The 21,503-nt window shown below is 54.5% G+C and overlaps 2 protein-coding genes across 8 annotated transcripts; one reads left to right on the forward strand and one right to left on the reverse strand.

Moving 5' to 3' along the window:
• Positions 1-12: 12 nt before the first annotated feature.
• On the reverse strand, positions 13-5,060 carry BCS1L (BCS1 homolog, ubiquinol-cytochrome c reductase complex chaperone). 5 transcript variants are annotated; one of them, XM_072813363.1, is made up of 8 exons: positions 4,662-5,060; positions 2,150-2,518; positions 1,912-2,051; positions 1,529-1,723; positions 1,200-1,263; positions 800-969; positions 470-587; positions 13-320 (listed from the first exon to the last, which is right to left on the reverse strand). In XM_072813363.1, exons 2-8 carry the CDS (start codon positions 2,467-2,469, stop codon positions 68-70), a joined length of 1,260 nt encoding a protein of 419 aa, XP_072669464.1. In that variant the 5' UTR covers positions 2,470-2,518; positions 4,662-5,060; the 3' UTR covers positions 13-67. The 5 variants fall into 5 exon arrangements, with proteins under 5 accessions (XP_072669464.1, XP_072669465.1, XP_072669463.1 ...); XM_072813364.1 differs by lacking the exon at positions 4,662-5,060 and adding an exon at positions 3,819-3,995; XM_072813362.1 differs by lacking the exon at positions 4,662-5,060 and adding an exon at positions 3,712-3,805.
• ZNF142 (zinc finger protein 142) lies at positions 3,838-21,298 on the forward strand. Of its 3 annotated transcripts, none has more exons than XM_072813331.1 (10): positions 3,838-4,080; positions 4,316-4,493; positions 6,197-6,507; positions 8,800-9,399; positions 10,426-10,590; positions 11,644-12,468; positions 14,852-15,029; positions 15,724-18,649; positions 19,254-19,359; positions 20,413-21,298. In XM_072813331.1, exons 3-10 carry the CDS (start codon positions 6,228-6,230, stop codon positions 20,880-20,882), a joined length of 5,550 nt encoding a protein of 1,849 aa, XP_072669432.1. In that variant the 5' UTR covers positions 3,838-4,080; positions 4,316-4,493; positions 6,197-6,227; the 3' UTR covers positions 20,883-21,298. The 3 variants fall into 3 exon arrangements, with proteins under 3 accessions (XP_072669432.1, XP_072669433.1, XP_072669431.1); XM_072813332.1 differs by having other exon boundaries at positions 4,347-4,493; XM_072813330.1 differs by having other exon boundaries at positions 3,838-4,493.
• Positions 21,299-21,503: the final 205 nt, after the last annotated feature.

The following is a 21,503-nucleotide window of genomic DNA, read 5'->3' on the forward strand; positions in this document are numbered from 1 at the left end:
CAGAAAGCAGAGTGGTGTGGCAGGTGTTTATTGATCTAGAGGAGAAGCGCTGAGCACAGCTTGCCCGTCATGTCCTCAGAGACTCAGCATTGTGAATGGCCCCTGCAGGGTCGTTTTTATACAGCATGAAGTAGCCCTGTACCTGGGCAGGACTGATCTGCGTTGTGACTTGAAGGACACGTCCTGCAAAGGCCTCGGCCAAGGAAGGTGCTTGCCCTGGATAGAACCTCTGGAACATCTGGGTCAGCTGCCAGTGTGAGCAGTAGCCCACGTACTCCTTCATGTCTACTCTTCCGGGGCGTATCAGGGCAGGGTCCAGCCTAAGAGCACAAGGCGGCAAAGGCAGAGTCAACAGGTACCAGTACCCCCCAGAAATGTCGGTCCCTCTCAACCTCCTGATCTCCCCACCCATGGGGCTGCGGGGGTGGAGTCTCACCTCACAGCTTCAGAGGGCCTCACCCCTTCTTACCTGTCAACGTGGTTGGTGGTCATAAAAACGATGCGTGCCTCAGTGGATGCCACACCATCCAAGGCGTTGAGCAGTCCGCTGAAGGTGAGGCGACCTAGACCTTGGTACTTGACTGGGTCTAGAGGCAGGCAGAGATAAAGAATTGCAGCTGGTCATGACCCTGCTTAAGCTCTCGACTCCCCACCACATTCTCCAACTTAGCAGTGCCTCTTGTGTTGCCAATCCAGGCATCCTCCGTCAGCCCTTGGGATTTCCACTTCCTTCCACTGCTCCTCACTCCTCTACCTCACTGACCCTCATCTAGAAATGCTTCCCCTTCCCTTCACTTACTCTCTGCAGCCAGGTCTCGGCTAAGAAAGGCTGCATCGACATCCTCCAGGAGCACCAGGCTCTGCTGTGGGGCCACGCTCAGCAGGTGGTTGAGCCGGTCATCGGAGAGGCTGGAGTCTGTGAGACTCAGCAGGCAGATGCTGTGCTCCAGTTCCCCAGCCAGGGCTGTGCTATGGAGGATGGGAGGACAGGTGGTGGGCAACCTGGGAATCTGTTCTTGGACCCAAATACTTGTCCTCACCAACCCAGTGGCTCTCAGAGACCTAGTTCTGTCACCCGAATGCTTCTGTCCCAATGTTTATCCTGTTCCCTGGTCCCCACAATTCAATTCCCTTTGCAACTCCACAGCCCTATTTTTTCCTCCAGTTTACAGATTAAGAGAAAATGTGACCCTACTCACATAAAACTGCTTTTTCCACAACCAGGAGGCCCATAAAGCAGGTAGCCACGTCTGTAGGGAATGCCTAGGAATACAGCCAAGATGATCATCAAAGACCTAAAACGGATTCAACGGATTCAAGTACTCCACCCCAGAAGTCCACATTCATTCCCAACCCTGCCCCCTGGTGGCTTGATGACCTTGGAATAGCCTTGGAATAGGAAGAAATCAATGCTAGGGCAACTTTTCTCTGAAAATTGGGCTCGAGCTTTATATTCATTCACCTGGTCTGGCCACAGACCCAGGCTGTTTGACACCACATCAAAAACAGTCTGGCCAAGACTTCTCACCTCTGTCAGTGTACCACTTGGGGTTATCGATGAATTCCCGGACATCTCTAACAATTCGGTCAGCCAGACCCTGTCCTAGAACCACAGAAGTCAGTGGCCGCCGCCGGCGTGGATAACCAAAAGGGCGCCATTCAGAGCCCATGGCTGTGTACATCACTGTCTTCCCTTCCTCCTGCTGCAAGGCCAGCTCTCGAGCTAGGACGAGGAAGATGAGACAAAGCCAATAATTCCTCTTTACCGTGCAATTAGGCAGAGCTGTGCCAAAACAGCTTTCCGATTGGTCCTCTGGGCTCATTTTGCCCTGTCCAAGCTTCCCTTCCTCCAATGTCAAGCGCCCCCGTCCTTACAACCCTCATGTAAAGCCAGCCTGTGCTATCCCACACCTTCCTCCAGGATGTTGAAGAAGACCTTTCGGTCAGTGCCCAGAGCTGTGAAGGTGACAGATTCCCAAGGGGTTCCCGTCTGCAGGTCTATCATCTGCATCTCTCGACTTCGTTCCACTCGGATCCATTTCCCCTGATACCTGAATAAAAATGGTCAAGGCAGGGTGAAAGGATGAGTCAAATCGAGCTCCCCTTGTTCTCCTTTTCTTTCTTGGCCCTCCCTGATTTCCATTCTTACCAGATAAAGTGGTTTCCAGGGCTGGGGACAAATTCGAACTTAGTGGAGATGCGCCCACTCTCATGCTGAAGGTACGAAGTCTCAACACTGAGGTGCTGAGTACGGGTACTGTGGCGGGTGAGCCAGCTAAGCAACCAGGCATAGCTTCGGTCTCGAGCAGGGACTTCCAGTGTGATCATGTAATGACGCCGGAATGCCACCAGGCCCAGTTGGGCACCCTTCCGGGCCAGGGCCAGGGCCGTGCCCACACCCACAAGCCCAAATCCAGCCCCAAAGTAGGGATTGTCCTTCAGGGCCAGAATAAAGTCTGAGAGGGGCATCTTGACAAGGAAACACTGAACCTTACAGGCTCTGAGGCATTTTCAAAACCTGAGGAAGGGGAGCAGCAGAGACAGGACAAAGCACAAGACTAGTTTAGAAACTGGACTCCACAATCCCTCCTCACCCTTGCTCCCTCCCTGCCCCAGAAGCCAGGTGCAGGAAGGACAGGTCAGTGCTACTGTGTGTTTCAACATCTGTGGGGACGACAAGGTGTTGGAATGCAAGAGCTGAAACTCCAGGCCCCTCTTTCCATTTTGCTCTTCATTATCCCGTTCATCTCATTTTCTGCCAGAGGACTAGGTCTGAAGATTCTTTAAACATGAGAGGGCAACGTAACCAACTTCTCATCAGCATAATGAACTGAATTTTTGTGGCCTCTGGGACTAGCTGAGATAGAAAGGGGCCCCCTGGCCAGAGTTAACCGGGGATGAAGAAGCTACTCTCTTCCGCTGACCTTAACTTCATGAGAAATGTCCTTCAAATACCCTGTCCTTCACGTGCTCAATTGCTCATGTCCTGTTTAGCCCTTTGTCACCTCCCAACTAAACTGTCTCTTTCAAATTAATTTTACTTCTTGAAATGTCATCTTAATGGGTCTCCCTGCCTACTGCTTCAAATTGCTCCACAGGGATCCAGATCTTTCTTGATAAAGTCCGCTTCAGTCCTACTACTCTCCCTACTGCACCAGCTCCGATGGCTGGCTCTCAACAGATCCCTGAATTAGGTAAGGAGTCCTCTGCCTGGTACTCAAAACCCTCCGCCACTCGGATTAGCGCCTAACGCGCCAACAACCTTCTCTGCTCCAGCAGGTCGCTCTACTCGGAACCGCCCATTCGAATGGATTCCTTCCCTCTCCAGGTGAAGACCTGTCCACTTGCTGCTTTCTCCATGGAGATTTCCCCCCGAATCCCCCACCCCCAATAAAACGTGACCGAGTCTAATTCTAGACCGCAGGATGCCGAGGGGCAGGAGGCCGCGTCGTTTCCAGCACAGCTCCCCGGCCCCTCTGCCGCTCTGCTCCGCGCGGGGCGCGCCGGGCGGCGCACTGACAGCCGCGGCCACCGCCGGGGCTCAGAGTAGAATCCAGAATGCCCAAATACCCATGCACGGAAGGCCGCGGACAAAGCCCTGCCCCCTCCCGACCCTCCCGGCGCCCAGAAACCCCCTCCCGACCCCCTCGACAGCCCAGCTCGCGCCCCGGGCGGCGTGGCTCGCAGCAAGCCGTCACCCCGCCCCCTTACCGCCATGGCTCTCTGGCCCTCCCTCTCGATGGTCTCGGCCCGCGCGCTCCAGGGAAGCGCTCTCGGCCCCGCCCCCGCGCTCCTCACCTACTTCCCGCCACACCCACCCGGCGGGCCGTGCCACTCTGCCCCGCAGCTCTCGATGGTACTCCCTGGGCTTCTCGGCGGGCGGAGGGGCGAGGGGAAAGGCCGGAGGGAACCATAGAGTACCCCTCCAGCCGACGACGGGGAGACAGAGCGGCCTCCATTGGCCCCCCAAGCCCCAGAGGCGGCTGGGCCGGAGGCGGTCGCACAAAGGGAGTCCCCGGAGGCCGCTCCTGCAGCTGGCGGACCATAGAGACGCAGCTCCCGCCCGCCCTGGGCCGGGAGGTGAGTGAGCGGCTGCCGGGCGGGAAGTAGTACGGGGTGCGTGTGGAGCGGGCCGGAGGCAAAAGTTTCTCGAGCCCCAGGATGAGCGTGGGCCTGGGCGGCGGGACCCCTCGGGAGGAGGCGCTGAAGGGAGCACGCCGACGATCGCGGCCCCGGCGCGGCGCAGCAGCGGTCCCCGTGCCCCGGCCGCGTCACCGCTCCGGACCCCGCCCGGTCACCCGCTGCCTCTCCTCAGGACCGTAATCGTGACGATGCTCCATCCCAAGCTTCGCAGGTTACAAAACGGCCTTCCCACTTGCTGGCTCTTGTGATCCTCGCTCCCGCCCAACGATGCGGACGCTGTCATCACCTCCACTTTACAGATAGGAAAGCCGAGGCCCTGGAAGCGAGGTGACTGCCTCTGAGGCCACGCGGTGAGTCAGAGCCCAAAGGCAGGTGGGAACTCGGGTGCCTCCGTCCCCAGGCCGGGTCTCATTCTTTCCCCAGGCCTTCTCTGTCCCTTAATATGTCCTTTCTCTTCCTCAATGCCTCCGCCCCAAGGTACGCGCATTTCACCTCGTATGACCTGTCTCCCACCTCACCTGCCTTCCAGCGGCTGGAGGTTCAGGTTCTCCCATCTAGACGGCGCCTTGTCCTCCGTGGCTCCCCGCAGAGCAGCGAGAATATTCTATAAGTGCAGGCTGTGGTTTCTGGAGAATCCTCTGACTGTGGAAGTGCACTTCCCAGCTCCCTTCTGAGTCCCCTGACCTGAGATTTAGAGTTGCAGGATTCTCAACCTGCAACCTGATTTCCTAGCCCCAAGCCCTTATTTGACCCACGTGACTCAATTTCATGAAGCCACTAAGGTCGTTCTCATGCATTACTGATTATTTGACTTCAGCTAATTTTAGCTGCGTGTAACAGGATATGCAGTTTAGATGCCATTCATTTCTCGGGTTCTGCTCTAGGGTTTTCAGTGTGAAGCTGTAGTCAATGAGTCTGAAATTTCCCCAGGCGTGTTACTTTAGCTGGTTTGTTATCTCTCTGGAAAGCTACCTTGCCTCTGATGCATTTCGACGTCTGCAGTTCTTCACTAGAATCTCATTTGTCTGACTTGTGTAGATTGTTGTGGTTTGTGTTCAGTGAAGTGATAATGTCAGTAGATTGCTCTCAGAAAGCTCCAGGTGGGAGGGAGACTGAGCGGTAACGGTGGTGCCGTGGGAGACTTGCTGATAGAGCTAAGCGCAAGGTGCTGTTAGGACTCCAGAGACAGTAACTTCTGTGAACGGTGTCAAGAAGCCCTCATAGCAGAAGTGACATCTGTGCAGATTCTTAAAGGACAGGAGTTGAGAGAATGGAGAAGGGGATAGGTCTATCAAACGTGGGGGGCGTGGGGCACGGCAGGCATGTGTGATGGTATGGGAGCAAACGAGAATGTGGTGCGCCTGCGGGATGGCAACTCACTGGAACGACTGGATCAAGGTGTTGAGGGGCAAGGTGGAAGATGAGCCTGGAGAGGTCGGCAGGGCCAGATCCTGAAGGAAAGGCCTTATACCCGCACTAAGGAATAGTGATCTCATAGTATGTTAAGAGGGGAAGGGACATGTGAGATCTCTTGGCCCCAGTTTTGGTGCAGATAAGAAAACTGAGGCCCAGAATTCTTAACGATTTCACCAAGGTCACTTAGCTTCAAGAAACATAACCTTCAGTCTTTAAATATTGGCTAAAACCTGTTGGCTCTCTCCTAATACTGATCCCTACTGGCGTCTGTATACTTTTTGTTCTGAACATTGTTGTAAAAAGAAAACTTCTAGACTAGCTAGGTGTGGCATGCTGCCATACAAGGAAATGCCTAAGTGGACGGTCCTGGGCGGAGCCCCCACAGCAACTGAGAAGAAAGTGAGATTTCTTTCTTTTTTTTTTTTTTTAATATTTTGTTTGTTTATTCCTGAGAGCAGCAGAGACATAGGCAGAGGGAGAAGCAGGCTCCCTGGAGGGAACCTGATGCAGGACTTGATCCCAGGACTCTGGAATCATAACCTGAGCAGAAGGCAGATGCTCAACCACTGGGCCTGGTGCCATGAAAGTGAGATTTCTAACTATATTTTGTTTGGGTTCTCTTCCATTGGCTTACCAGCACATAAGAGACGACAGAACACCCAGTGGCGATGACAGACCCTGTGTTGGACTCACAGCCAACCAACAGCACTGGGGAGATGGATGGACTGTGCCCTGAGCTATTGCTGATTCCTCCATCTCTCTCTAACCGTGGAATCCTGGAGCCCGTCCAGAGCCCCTGTCCTGCTGGGAACCCCACAGCTTTGCCGGCTGACCCAGGCTGCCTGCTGGTAGAGGCCACGGCAACTGAAGAGGACACAGGGAATATGGAAATCATTGTGGAAGCAGTAGCTGGAAACCTGTCCCCAGGTGCTCCTGGAGAGACCCCAGGTACAAACACAGTCACTAGCAGGCCACTGGGACACTTCACTTAGCCTTGATGTTTTGTCTAGGCTATTTTTGACCTTTCTATATAAATATGATGAGAACACAAGGGAGCATATTATTTTTATTCTTAGAGATGTTGTAATTTGATTTGCAGTTGGTGAATGTTGATTGAAGGCTGGCAAGGTGGTTCACAGCCTGGTACCAAGCTCTTGGCAGTCTATCTCTGCGAGGACTTCATGTGTGCTAGGCAGTAGTCCAGAAGGGAAGACCTTTCTGACACCTCCACCCAATCCTTACTCCTATACCCCTCAGGGATTCTCTCCCCCATATCGACCCTCCCACTCAGGAACTGCAGCCAAGGATTAGGCAAAAGGCCCAGCGTCTCTACCACCCTGGGCTTGGCAAGGCTTCCCAGAGGTAGTCTGGTATTTCCTTGCCCTAGTTTCTTGTATATAACATACATAACTCATCCAAGGCATGTTGTCAAGAGTGGGAGTTGAGCGTTTATATATGCTAGAGAAAATTCTCCCCTTTATTCTTCCCATATCTACAACTTCTTATTTTTAGGTGACTTCCCGGTTGTTAACTGCCATCCTCCGGCGACAGTTGTCACAACTTCCCTTGGCAGCATAGTATAGTGACAACGAATCCTGGGAAAGATTAGCTAATTTGATCATAGAGTGTTTCTAAACTTCTGTGTGGTGAAGCAAATAATAAAGAAAGAACAAACATGGGAAAAACATTTGCAATATATAAGGAGGTTAATCTCTTTAAAATTCAAAGAGCTCCATAATAAAAAGAAAGAGTGGGTTTTTTTTTTAAAGGGAAAGTAAACATAGTCAATAACTATAAGAATGCTTAATTTCACTAACACACAAATAAATACTAGTTAAAAATAATTATGAGGGGTGCCTGGCTGGCTTAGTTGGAAAAGCATGTGACTCTTGATGTCAGGATCGTGAGCTCAAGCCCCATGTTAGATGTAGAGATTACTAAAAAAAAAAAAATAATAAACTGTAAAAAAAAAATTATGATATGCCATTATTGTTACTTAACTTTGCAAAAATTATACATTTTTTATAATACCTAGTGTTGGTGGGAAAACAGGTACTGTCTTATAGCTTATGGACGACATAAATTAGTATAATCTTTTGAAGGTCAAATTATCAACCTAACAAATTTTAAAATCTGCGTACTCTGACCCAGTAATTCCATTTCCAGGGCTCTGTCCTCTAGAAAGACTCACAAACACACGCAAGGATACAGGGGTAATGCTATCTAGAGCAGCTTCATTTATAATGGTTGCAAATAACCTAAATGCATCAGTAAGGGCAGTGCCTTGTTTTGACCTGTTCCTGCTTGGAAGTACTACCAACTGGACAAAAAAATACAAGCTAGACCTAAAGGTACTCATAGAAATAAGTATCTGGGCTATATAGCAAGTGGGGAAAAAAAAAAAAGAAGAAGAAGAAGCAGAAGCAACTTGCAGAGAAGTGACTCAGAAAAGCCTAAAAGGATAAAGACCAAATTGTGTGTGAGGGTGAGGTTGGTTATTGTTTTCGTAGATACATCCATGTCATTTAAACTGTTGTACCGAATTTTCACTTAGATAAAGAAATAATTAAAAAAAAAAAACCCACCAGAGTAGATGTGGCACAAACCTGAGCTTGAGTCATGGCTTCACCATGAGCAAGCACAGCAGCCTAAACCTCACAGAACTCTGGGTCCCTCTTCGTGTAGGGCAGGTGGAGGACCAAGTGTTTCCCAGGCCTTTTTCTTTATCAAGGTCCTGCCCATTGCTTAAGAAATGGCAGTGATTACTCTGCACACGATTGGGGTCTTTAGAAAATGAATGTTCTCCATTTTGTGGATTACTGTGCCTTTGTAAAAATCTTCTTACCGAACGTGAAAGCAACACTTTGTCACTTATACTATAGATATTATCCCCAGATGGTCATTGTCTTCTCTTGTCAGTTCCTAATCTTTTCATTTGGGCAAAACTTGCTGCCTTTTCTTAACGCTTTCTGGATTTGGTTAACACTTGTATTTATTTAGCAAATGTGTAGTAAATACCCATCTTACGGCAAATTCCATGCTAGATCCCGAGAATCCAAATACGTGTGCCGGTGGACTGTCCCTGACCTTATGGGGCTTACAGTCCAGGCGTAAGACTTAAAGTCCATCTCCGCTCCACTAATATTAAAAGATTCACCTACATTTTCTCCTAGAAGCTAACTCCTATGAGTCTCGTTCCATCTGATTCTGTGCCTTTCTCTGTCGGTCCTCTGCCTGCAGGTGTCCTGGTAAAGGTGGTGGAGGTGTACTTCTGTGAGCGCTGTGAGCAGAGCTTCGCAGAGCCCACTCTGCTGGCCCTGCACCAGTGCACTGAGACCCTTATACAGCCTGTGCAGGGCCTCTCTGGCACCCCCTGCTCTGTAGAGCTCACCCCCAGCAACCTCACTCTCTCTGGCCCTCCGCAGGGCCAGGGCCCACCAGATAGCCCTCTGCCATGCCCGGTGTGTAGACAGGAGTTTGCTCAACCCCAGGCCCTGAAAAGCCACTTCAAGACCCACCGGGGTGCTCCAGACACCTTCTCCTGCCCGGAGTCCGGCTGTGTGTTTTCCGCGGAAGATCGCAAGGGTCTGCAGCACCACCTGAGGCAGGCCCACGCCGCGGTTCCTGTGCCATGTTCTTTCCGGGGCTGCCCCCTGCTCTTCGGGAGCCATCAGGGCATGGAGCTGCACCGGCAGGCCCATTACCCTTTCCACTGCAACTACTGCAGCTTCATGGGCTCCAACGTCAAACTCTTCCGGCAGCATCAGCGGAGCCACGGGGCCGGGACACAGGGAGAGCTGTCTGCCTGTCGGGGTCTTCCATCCCAGGAGCTGCTGCCAGGTAGGAGGCCCAGGCCCGGCAGGACCTTGCCGGGAACGCAGCCACGGGCAGTCCCATGGGATAGGCAGTTGGTTCCAGGGCTGTAGGCCTGAACACAAGGGAATCTGGAGCAGTAGCTGCAGCTAGAAACCTCGGACCGGTCAGAACATATGAGACAAAGAGTGAAATTTGACTTTGGCAACACGGTGGCCTTGAAGTCACTTGACCACTATTGTTTTTTGATTCATTTCAGAACTTTCTGAGGGCAAAAGCTAAAAGGTTCCTTAGCAGCTACAGCCACTGGTAGAAAGTCTATAGCCTTCCTTTTAGAGTGTGTGGGATTGGGCCAGAGAACTGGGGTTATTTTGAAAAGAATCATTCAAGGAGGGTGGCACTTCACTGATTCTTACTCTTCTCGATCTCAAAAAGGGTCTGGGTGAAGAGGAGCAGGAGGCAATAGGCCAGAGGAGGCCAGATTCTGCTAAGAGACTTAGCCTTGCAAGACTGGTTGGTGCTCTGTTCCCAAAGAGAAGACCCCTCCTTCCTGGGAGAGAGTCCTAGGTCTTTGCCTCACTGAGGCAACTACCTCTGTGGAGGGATAGAAGGGACGGATTGGAGGGGCCAGGGTGTGACCCTGAATTACTGAGTGAGGCTTCTCAGTAGAGCAGTTGTGAGGTCAGGCTGTGTTCGCCTGCACTGAGCCACCAGCCTTTAGCCCTGGGGAGCCAAGCTGGGGAAGTGCAGTCCACCCCCTCCGTCCATCACAGCCCCTGGCCCCCACTGCAGTGATCTCAAAGCCCTTCCCTTCGAGGGATCTGAGGATGGTGTTATCTAAGGTTGGATCTGCTTTAGGTTGGAGCATTAATGATATCCTAGCTCCTGGTCTTCCTGTCCCTGTCTTGAGTGGTAATAAACCTATAGACCTAGAATCCTAGATTCTCTCACGCTAAACGGGGAGGGGTGGTCCTGCCAGCCAGGAAGAGGAGCAGTACAAGCGTTCACTGCTGTCGTTGGCTCCTAGAGATATCGAGTTTTATGTGTCTCCAGCTCCCAAACTGCCCCCTAGAGAGGAAGAGGCTTCAGAACAAGCAGATACGGCCTTGCCTAGGCAGGAGTCAGCAGATGAGGAGGACGGAGAGGAAGAGGAGAGTGGCGCCCTGAAGGACTCCCAGAAAGCCCTGGAGAAAGGCCAGGGGGCTCAGCAGTTAGAAGGTAAGGACATGGTTGGGCTTGAACCTCGGTGGTGGGGAGGAATGGATTGTGGAGAGTCTGGCATTGAGGCTCTAGGGTTTGGTTTTCTGGGCTTTGGTTCATATCCTTTTATTCTTAACCTTCCACTTTGATATGTTTAGTGGGAAAATGATAAATGGGTAGAGACCGTGGAAACACAGAGTAGGGGTAAATTGAGTTTGCTCTCCTGGACTGGTTTTCCTCAGGCAGAAAGCTCTTTTGCAGAAAAGGAGAGGGTGATAGGCATATAAAAGATGCCAGAGGATGGGATGCCTGGGTAGCTCAGCAGTTGAGCATCTGCCTTTGGCTCAGGGCATGATCCCAGAGATCCGGGATCGAGTCCCGCATTGGGCTCGCCACAGGGAGCCTGCTTCTCCCTCTGCCTGTGTCTCTGCCTCTCTCTCTGTCTGTGTCTCTCATGAATAAATAAAATCTTAAAAAAAAAAAAAAAAGATGCCAGAGGTTACTGATTGACAGCCTGTCTCATCTGGCATTGTGCCCACTACAATTTTATTTCTGAATCCTTGCTTCCCCGTTTTCCGACTTGCTGGAACAACATTTGAAAGCCATCCATCCCACAGGGGGCCTGTTTACTGTCAAGTGAATAGAAAAGATGACCTAGAACTCCGTGAGCCAGTGTTTGGAGGCAGGAATACTTTACCATCTTCTCTTCCCTTCTACACACTCTGGGTTTCTTTTCCTTTCAACCAATCCTGCTAATTCCGCTGCCAACCCCCACGAACAAGGCAGGAAGAACAAGAATGTTTTATCCAGATTGTTCTCTTGAGCAGCTTTAGACAAAGGCTTTGGAATAGTAAATAAATCCTTGCAATTTTGCCTTTTTAAATACTTGAATTTCTTATCTCTTTTGAGACTACACTGTTTGAGATGCTATCATTAGGTTTCCTGGAGAGAAAGGGGAAAGGCCACATAATGTCTGTGTCCAGGCACATTGTGGTTCTCCCATTATCTTTCCAGCCCCTGGCCTATCCAAGACTCTTCACCGTCAACCTTCTTTACCTTTCCTTCTCCCAGGGGATGTGGCTTCTGGCACCGAGTCCCTCTTCAAGACCCACATGTGTTCAGAATGCAAGCGCTGCTTTAAGAAGCGGACACATCTGGTGGAGCACCTCCATCTCCATTTCCCAGATCCCAGCCTCCAGTGCCCCAACTGCCAGAAATTCTTCACCAGCAAGAGCAAGCTCAAGACCCATCTGCTGCGGGAGCTCGGCCAGAAGGCCCACCGCTGCCCGCTGTGCCACTACAGCGCAGTGGAGAGGAATGCGCTCAACCGCCACATGGCCAGCATGCACGAGGATATCTCCAACTTCTACTCGGACACCTACGCCTGTCCTGTCTGCCGTGAGGAGTTCCGCCTCAGCCAGGCCCTGAAGGAGCACCTCAAGAGCCACACGGCAGCAGCCGCAGCGGGGCCCTTGCCCCTTCGCTGCTTTCAGGAGGGCTGCAGCTACGCGGCTCCTGACCGCAAGGCCTTTGTAAAGCACCTGAAGGAGACCCATGGCGTGCGGGCCGTGGAGTGCCGCCACCACTCTTGTCCCATGCTCTTCGCCACAGCCGAAGCCATGGAGGCGCACCACAAAAGCCACTACGCCTTCCACTGCCCGCACTGTGACTTTGCCTGCTCCAATAAGCACCTGTTCCGCAAACACAAGAAGCAGGGCCACCCGGGCAATGAGGAGCTGCGCTGCACCTTCTGCCCCTTTGCCACCTTCAACCCTGTGGCCTACCAGGACCACGTGGGCAAGATGCACGCCCACGAGAAGATCCACCAGTGCCCCGAGTGCAACTTCGCCACTGCCCACAAGAGGGTGCTCATCCGCCACATGCTGCTGCACACGGGTGAGTCACCTTCCCTGCTTGCAGGAGCGGACGGTGACCACGACCGACCCGGTGATGGCAAACAAGCTTTTACTGTGTGCAGGACACAGGAAGGGCTCTGCATCTGTTGTTTTCTTTGACCCAGTATCCCCGGAGCTAAATCTACCATTCGTAGTTTACAAACAAGCCTTAAGTTGAGCGTCACTCAGCTAGTAAAGTGATTAAGGTGGGATTTGAATCCAGGCAGTCTGATCCAAAGCCCGTGCTCTAACTACTGTGCCTCTGTGTCTCACCCCTTCCCCCCTTTTAAAGATTTTATTTATTTATTTATTTACTTACTTACTTACTTATTTATTTGAGAGAGCACAAGCAGGGGGAGAGGGAGAAGCAGGCACCCTGCTGAGTTGGGAGCCTGACAGGGGGCTCCATCCCAGGACCTCAGGATCATGACCTGAGCCAAAGGTAGATGCTGAACCAACTGAGCCATCCAGGTGCCCCACCTAAGTCTCACTCTTTTTAATTTTTTTAAAAAGATTTTATTTATTTATTTATTTATTCATGAGAGACACAGAAAGGGGCAGAGACACAGGCAGAGGGAGAAGCAGGCTCCCGCAGGGGAGCCCAAGGAGGGACTCGATCCTGGGATTCTAGAATCACGACCTGAGCCAAAGGCAGATGCTCAACCGCTGAGCCATCCAGGCATCTCCTGAGCCTAACCCTTAAGGCTGTTTCCAATTCTGTCTCCTGTCAGGAAGACAGAGGGGTTGGTCTCCAACCTATAGAAGTAAAGAAACCCTGACCAGGAAAGAGATACCTTCCTTTGTGATTTCAATTCTGAGATGTGCTATGAGAGCCGGGGTGAGGGAGGGGACTGAGCACAGTGTAGCCTTGGCAGCTGACTCAGACTCTTTTAATTAGTTGCCAGCATTACCGCTGAGTGACAACCGAATCAGGCTTCCTGCTACAGCATCATCCCATTTGTGATCCCTAGGCAAACACCAGTGGGTTGGACAGATATTTTTTTTAAAAATCTCTTTGAAGACTAGTTTGGGAGGACAGATTTTTGGCAGCTTAGGGCAAAGCTGTCACTGTTCCCATGAAGAAGTTCATTTCTGTGCATACTTTAGCCACCAAACCTCACTTTTTGAGGCCCTTCCTGCAGTCTCCCATCTCTGCAGTGCTCTATAGTTGGATGAGTTCTTTCAAATTTATTACCTCATTTGATGCGTAATAACAGTCTTGCAAGGAAGGCAGGTAAAGGAGAGAAACCGAACATTTAAACAGCCTGTTTCAGGATCGCACAGCTAGTATTAGAACTGGAGCTAGAAGACCCTTTTGCTCTCCTTTCACCACAGGGAAATGGGCTGAGTGTCAGGCAGGGGTCACAGGGGACGGTCCTGAAGGAACATGCCCCCCGCCTCTTCATGGCAGCTCTTGTCCAACTCCATGGACAGCTTTTCCCTGAGTCTTGCTGGGCACCACTGAGGACTTTGGGGTATCTTGTTTAATCTTCTCACCAGCCCTGAGCGGTCAGAATTTTTGTTGCCCCTTCTTTGGGGATAAGGAAACAGACTTGGAAGGGTTATGTGACCTGTCCCAAGGCCACACAGTAGTCGTGACCTGGGATTGGAATCACACCTCATAGCTCTATGGTTTCTCTGTAAAATGGGGCAGTCCTAGCACCTGCCTGGTAAGGCTGTTGGGGAAGGGTTGGGAAGAGGGGGCATTTTTATCAAGTGCTCATCGGGGGGCCTGGCCCAGAATGAGCATTCTGTACATGTTACCTATTAAGATCTTTATTACCATGTTGGACTCCAGAGTCCAAATTCTTTTTTTTTTTTAAGATTTTATTTATTTATTCATGAGAATACACAGAGAGGAGAGAGAGAGGCAGAGACACAGGCAGAGGGAGAAGCAGGCTCCATGCAGGGAGCCTGACATGGGACTCGATCCTGGGTCTCCAGGATCAGGCCCTGGCTGAAGGCGGCGCTAAACCGCTGAGCCACCCAGGCTGCCCCAGAGTCCGAATTCTTAACTACTGTGTCATATGGCCCAATTTTTTCTCTTCCACAAAACTGGAGGGAATTAGGGTAAGTGGAGCAGTTGGCCATCAGTGCCAACAAGCTCTACAACAGATCAAGGGTAGATTTTCAAGCTGGCTTTGGAAAACACGCTCCTCCCTTTCATTCCGGCTTTCTCCGTGTCGGCGGGGAGGAATTGTCTGAGAGGGCTGGGAAGCAGCAGCGACTGTTGTGAGCCAGCCACACCTCGGGCAGCACATGAAGCTTCTGCTGGCTCCTGGCAGCAGGGCAAGCTTGCTGGGGGAGACGGTCTGTGTGCTCACTCCATCCGTGTGTGACCTGTGTTTTCTCCCCTCTCCTTCCCACCCCCACTCGCACATAAGGTGAGAAGCCTCACAAGTGTGAGCTCTGCGACTTCACGTGCCGAGACGTGAGCTACCTGTCCAAGCACATGCTGACGCACTCCAACACCAAGGATTACATGTGCACTGAGTGTGGCTATGTCACCAAGTGGAAGCACTACCTCAGCGTGCACATGCGGAAGCACGCAGGGGACCTCAGGTATGAGCACGTGCATGCCCCCCTCCCTGTCCCAGGAAGCTCATGCTCAGCCAGCCTCGTCTTGAACTCCAGTTGCTCTCCTGGCCCCAGAGCGATCCTCCCAATGCCCCCTCTCTGCTCCTCTCATCTCCGTGCCGGTGCCTATAGCTGGCCTCTGCACCTGTGGCCCAGTGTGCACGGGTGAAAGCTGCCTGGGCTCTGGAGGGAGCGCAGACCCAGAGTCCAGGCCTAGAGGTGAAGGCATCCCTCAAGCTCTCACAGAGTTCAGGCCTGGGAAAGTAGGGAGACCCCGCGTGCAACCCCAGTCCTAGCCACGTTCCCAATTCAGGCAAGCTGCCCTCCGAGCTGTGGCACAGCTTTCGTGCCTCCATGGGAGAATGGGGCCTCGGCACAGAAAGCTGGCAGCTCCCTAGGAGTCCATAATGGGCCGTCCTCCCTTTGGGGAGCCATAGAGAGTAGGGCTTGAAACATGAGCCCTGAAGCCTCCGCCCTTCACTTTGTAACCTGAAGCAGGTTATTGACTTCTGTGCTTTAATCTCCTTGCTGGTAAGTAGATGCCTGTGTCACAGGGTGGCGGCAAAGAGTAAACTAGGTGACATGTGTACCCTACTGAGCGTAGGGCCTCTGGTGCACAAAGGGCCTACCAGCTGTTTGTGAACATGTATGTAATGGCGATCCCCCCTCCCCCCACCAGATACCAGTGCAACCAGTGCTCCTATCGCTGCCACCGGGCGGATCAGCTGAGCAGCCACAAGCTGCGCCACCAGGGCAAGTCCCTGATGTGCGAGGTGTGCGCCTTCGCTTGCAAGCGCAAGTACGAGCTGCGGAAGCACATGGCTTCCCAGCACCGGCCCGGCACGCCGGCCCCGCTCTACCCCTGCCGCTACTGCAGCTACCAGAGCCGCCACAAGCAGGCCCTGCTGAGCCACGAGAACTGCAAGCACACCCGCCTCCGGGAGTTCCGCTGTGCCCTCTGCGACTACCGCACATTCAGCAACACCGCCCTCTTCTTCCACAAGCGCAAGGCCCACGGTTACGTGCCCGGGGACCAGGTGTGGCAGCTCCGCTATGCCGGCCAGGAGCCGGAGGGTGCCGGGCCCTGCCCAACCCCCTTACCGGACTCCGAGCCCTCCAGCCAGCCGCCTGCCCGGCCTGAGGGACCAGGCTGCGACCCCGATACTGTGGCCGAGCCCCCCTTGGACCAGGCCCTGCCGGAGACCAGTGAGGAGGAGAGCGCCGGGAGACAGGATGGCAGTGAGGGCCCGCAGGGGGACGACCTGGTTGGCAGCCCCAGTCCCACGGAGGTCGAGGAGGGTGGCTGCACACTGCACCTAGAGACCCTGGGGGTGGAGCTGGAGCCTGTGGCCGAGCCGCCCCTTGAGGAGATCGCCGAAACCCACCCTGTGGCGTTCAGGCCCCTGGATCCCTCAGAGCCGCTGAGACTAGAAGGGCCAGATGGAACTTTGACAGAGCTGTCTACCTTCGAAGGCACCGAGACTTCCAGCTTGGGTGCCAAAGAAGAGCCCGTTCTGGAAAAGCCAGTCCCTGAGACCCCCAGAAACCCCACCTCCTCAGAGGAGCCCCCCGACGGCTGGGTGGGAACCTTCAAGGCGGCTATGCCCGCCGAGACCGCTCCCCTTCCCCAGTTCCCCGAGTCAGAGTCGTTACTCAAGGCCCTGCGGAGGCAGGACAAAGAGCAAGCAGAGGCCCTGGTCCTGGAGGGCCGCGTTCAGATGGTGGTGATCCAGGGTGAGGGGCGGGCCTTCCGCTGCCCTCACTGCCCTTTTATTACGCGTCGGGAGAAGGCCCTGAGTGTGCACTCCAGGACGGGGTGCCAGGGCCGCCGGGACCCCCTGCTGTGCCCCGAGTGTGGGGCTAGCTTCAAGCAACAGCGCGGCCTTAGCACCCACCTGCTGAAGAAGTGCCCTGTCCTGCTGAGAAAGAACAAGGGTTTGCCCAGACCGGGTTCACCCATCCCTCCGCGTCCCCTGCCCCCGGACACCCAGGTCCCAGAGGCTGCAGAAAGCGGGAGGCCCCCACCTACACCAGTGGAAGTAGAGCTGGCGCTCCCGAAAACTGCTGCTGCTGTGCTGGCTAAGGAGCCAGAAGAGGTAGAGGAGCCCCCCAGCACGCTGCGTGCCCCCACGGCCCCTCCTGCAGGAAACGCCTCCGCCGCAGAGACCCCTGAGAAGTTCCACTTCGAGCAGGGCAAGTTCCACTGCAACTCCTGCACGTTCCTTTGCTCTCGGCTCTCCTCCATCACCTCTCACGTGGCCGAAGGCTGCCGGGGCGGCAGGGGCGGGGGAGGGAAGCGAGGGGCCTCCCAGAGCCAGCCTGCACCCCTCCTGAGCAACAGGGATGCTGCCTCCCTAAACGGTGGAGGAGCAGAGTGCAGCCCTGGGAGCGGGGACGCCACCCCGGTTCCGAAGCAGAAGGGGGCTCGCTTCTCCTGCCCCACGTGTCCCTTTAGTTGCCAGCAGGAGCGGGCTCTGAGGACCCACCAGACCCGGGGCTGCCCCCTCGAAGAGTCTGGAGAGCTGCACTGCAGCCTCTGCTCGTTCACCACTCCGGCCGCCGCCGCCCTGAGGCTCCACCAGAAGCGGAGGCACCCTCCTGCCGCCGCAGCCCGCGGGCCCCGGCCCCCTCTTCAGTGCGGGGACTGTGGCTTCACCTGCAAACAGAGCCGCTGCCTACAGCAACACCGGCGCCTCAAGCACGAGGGGGTGAAGCCACACCAGTGCCCCTTCTGTGACTTCTCCACCACCAGACGGTACCGGCTGGAGGCACATCAGTCCCGACACACGGGTGTTGGCCGCATCCCCTGCAGCTCCTGTCCCCAGACATTTGGCACCAACTCGAAGCTGCGCCTGCACCGGCTCAGGGTACACGACAAAACCCCCACCCATTTCTGTCCGCTCTGTGACTACAGCGGCTACCTGCGCCACGACATCACCCGCCACGTCAACAGTTGCCACCGGGGCACCCCTGCCTTTGCCTGCCCGCAGTGCGAGGCCCAGTTCAGCTCCGAGACGGCCCTCAAGCAGCACGCCCTGCGCCGGCATCCCGAGCCCGCACCGCCGGCGCCCGGCTCCCCGGCCGAGGCCGCCGAGGGCCCCCTGCACTGCTCCCGCTGTGGGCTGCTGTGCCCCAGCCCGGCCAGCCTGCGGGGACACACCCGGAAGCAGCATCCGCGCCTGGAGTGCGGGGCCTGCCGGGAGGCCTTCCCCAGCCGCCCGGCGCTGGACGAGCACCGGAGGCGCCAGCACTTCAGCCACCGCTGCCAGCTGTGTGACTTCGCCGCCCGGGAGCGCGCAGGCCTGGTCAAGCACTACCTGGAGCAGCACGAGGAGGCAGCAGCGGCGGCGGCCTCGGAGGGCGGCGCGGGTGCCAGCCAGCCCCCCCTGCGCTGCCCCTTCTGCGACTTTGCGTGCCGCCACCAGCTGGTGCTCGATCACCACGTGAAGGGGCACGGGGGCACCCGGCTCTACAAGTGTACCGACTGCGCCTACAGCACCAAAAACCGGCAGAAGATCACCTGGCACAGCCGCATCCACACGGGCGAAAAGCCCTACCGCTGTCACCTCTGTCCCTATGCCTGCGCTGACCCCTCCCGCCTCAAGGTAAGGTCAGGGGCCGCGGCGGGGGTGCTGGGGGAGGTGGCGAGGGAAGGCAAGCGGGCCATGGAGGAAACTACCTGGGTTCTCCAGTCCTGACTCCCAGTTAGGTCTGGGATCCTCATCAGGCCCCTTACCGTCTCCAAGCCTCGGATTCTACCCCTGTGAAGGGGCGGGGGTGGGGGGTGACACTTCATAGGGTCGTTGCAAAGATGAAATGCCATTATATGTGCTTGGCCTGCGATAAAGGCAGTGGTGGTTCGGGGGGAATCTAGATCGTAACAGCCAACGTTTATCGAGCACTTACTGGATGCCGAACACTGGAATTTGAATCCTTGCAAAACAGGAGATGGTTATTTCTGTTATTTCTTACCGTACTGGCTAATAAACTGAGAGTTCGGAGTTAGGCACCCAAAGGCCCCGGTAGTGAGCGGCAGAGCTGAGTTAGGGCAGAGGTAGGCAGACCTAGAGGTAGGCCCAGTGGGTTAGGGTTCAAAGTGGCCAGACCGGGGAGCTCGCTTGGTGGGGGGGAGTATGGCTAGGATGGGAGCGCATCCACCGAGGACAAGGGGGCACATTTCCCGGGCATACTCTGCTCTTCCCTCCTCAGTACCATATGCGGATCCACAAGGAGGAACGGAAGTATCTGTGCCCTGACTGTGGCTACAAGTGCAAGTGGGTCAACCAGCTCAAGTACCACATGACCAAGCACACAGGTGGGTCTCTGTGGTTTCGACAGTGCCGAGGGGTCCCCCATATTCCCTGGCACAGGCAACCCCCCCGAGTGGTGGATGTCTTCACTCAGATGCAGGCACACACTGGAGGGAGAGGGGAGGCTCGATGGCCAGAGTAGCTTCCCAACCCACTGAAGACTTATCAGAATCAGAAGGGGGGTGAACCGGAGAGCCTGGGCGTGCATACTTTGTAAAAGTTTCCCTGGTGGTTGTGGTACTCCCGCTGAGAACCCCCCAGCATGAACGTGTGATTGAGGGATGATACTTGGTTCCTACAGACATGATGGAACTTTTAGGAGTAACAAGAATGTGAAAGGTTCTCTAGTTTTAACTTCCTTTTTTTCTTCTGGGTATGGACTCTGTGTGAAGTATAGGTGCTCAGAAGAGGGATATGGCCTCTTGGATATGATCCCCTCATGTAAAAGAAATAACCACATGACTTTCAAGGCACTCTGCATCAGCGAATGCCGCTTCTCTTGCTTCTATTCCTTTCTTCTCAAGCATTTTTTTTTTAAGAATTTGTTCATGAGACACAGAGAGAGAGGCAAAGACACGGGCAGAGGGAGAAGCAGGCTCCCTGCGGGGGGTCTGATGCGGGACTCGATCCCAGGACCCCAAGGATCAACCACTGAGCCACCCAGACACTCCCCTAAGCATTTCTTTGACTTCTTGAGTTGAACAAAGAGTTCTACTTAAATGGATTCCTAAGTTCCATGAATACCCCATGGTCAAAAGAGGGTTAGAGTTTTCCATTTGGAAACCCCCGTCTATTTGGGTGAGTATCCATTGCTATCAGGTGGCTACTCAGGGGTCCCATGAGCTATCAGCATTCATTAAGCACTCATTGTATACAAGGAGCTGTGTCAGGAGAAGGTCCTAGAAATGTCAGGCGAGGCTGGAATGTTCTATAGATGTGGTCGTGGGTCAGCTTGCCACTTGTGTGTCATGTCCCAGGATCACAGGGACTCCTAGAGCCACTAAATGCTGCTCCGCCCCCTTCAGTAACTTGTTCCTTGGCCCTGCCCTGTCCTGTAGGACTGAAGCCATACCAGTGTCCCGAGTGTGAGTACTGTACCAACCGAGCTGACGCGCTGCGTGTGCACCAGGAGACACGGCATCGGGAGGCACGGGCCTTCATGTGTGAGCAGTGTGGCAAGGCCTTCAAGACACGCTTCCTGCTGCGCACCCACCTCCGCAAGCACAGTGAGGCCAAACCCTACGTGTGCAACGTGTGCCACCGTGCTTTCCGATGGGCCGCCGGCCTGCGCCACCACGCCCTCACCCACACCGACCGCCACCCCTTCTTCTGCCGCCTGTGCAGCTACAAGGCCAAGCAGAAGTTCCAGGTGGTGAAGCACGTGCGCCGGCACCACCCGGACCAGGCTGACCCGAACCAAGGAGTGGGCAAAGACCCCAGCACCCCCACAGTGCACTTGCATGATGTGCAGCTGGAGGACCCGAGCCCACCTGCTCCTGCTGCCCCCCCCACTGGACCTGAGGGCTGAGAGCCGACGCCACCTCTTGGAGGGTGTGGTCCAAGATGTGCAGACTGGGAGCAGAGCTAGCCTGGAGCTTGGAGCTTAAGGAAAGGCTGGCTGTGAGCTGCCCGAGTGGCCGAGGCCGCCAGGGACTGGGGCTGTAGTACTTGGAGGTTGATGGCCATATAAAAGAGTGACACGGACCACAGAGTGATTTCCTGTTGAGGCACACTGTGTTCTTAAACCGTGAGTTCCCGATTCCTTCAGCACCACGCCCCCCGAGTCCCCGGCTCTAAGACCTTGGTTTTACCCCGTCTATCTTCTTCCTTCTGGCTCTGTCAAGTCCTGTTTTCTTTCAGCGCCCTCAAACAACTGTATCTAACTGCATGTGCTGTTGTGCCGATGCTCTCTAAAGCATGTTAAACAGAATGGTGACTACCTTACAGACGCGTCCACGTCCCTGACTTAACGTTTCCAGCTATCCTCTCCATTGGCCCTGTTCCCTCTCAGGCCTCGGCCTCTCCTTCGTCTCCTTCCGTCTTCACTGAGGGATTCCTAAGTGGGCCCGGATCTGCCTGCCCTCTATCCTTGAGCCTGTCTCAGCCCTAGCCCTGCTCCTTACTTCCGGGCCCCTTTGCCAACCCATAG

The sequence above is a fragment of the Canis lupus genome, chromosome 36 (assembly GCF_048164855.1).
Source record: "Canis lupus baileyi chromosome 36, mCanLup2.hap1, whole genome shotgun sequence".
NCBI lineage: Eukaryota > Metazoa > Chordata > Mammalia > Carnivora > Canidae > Canis > Canis lupus.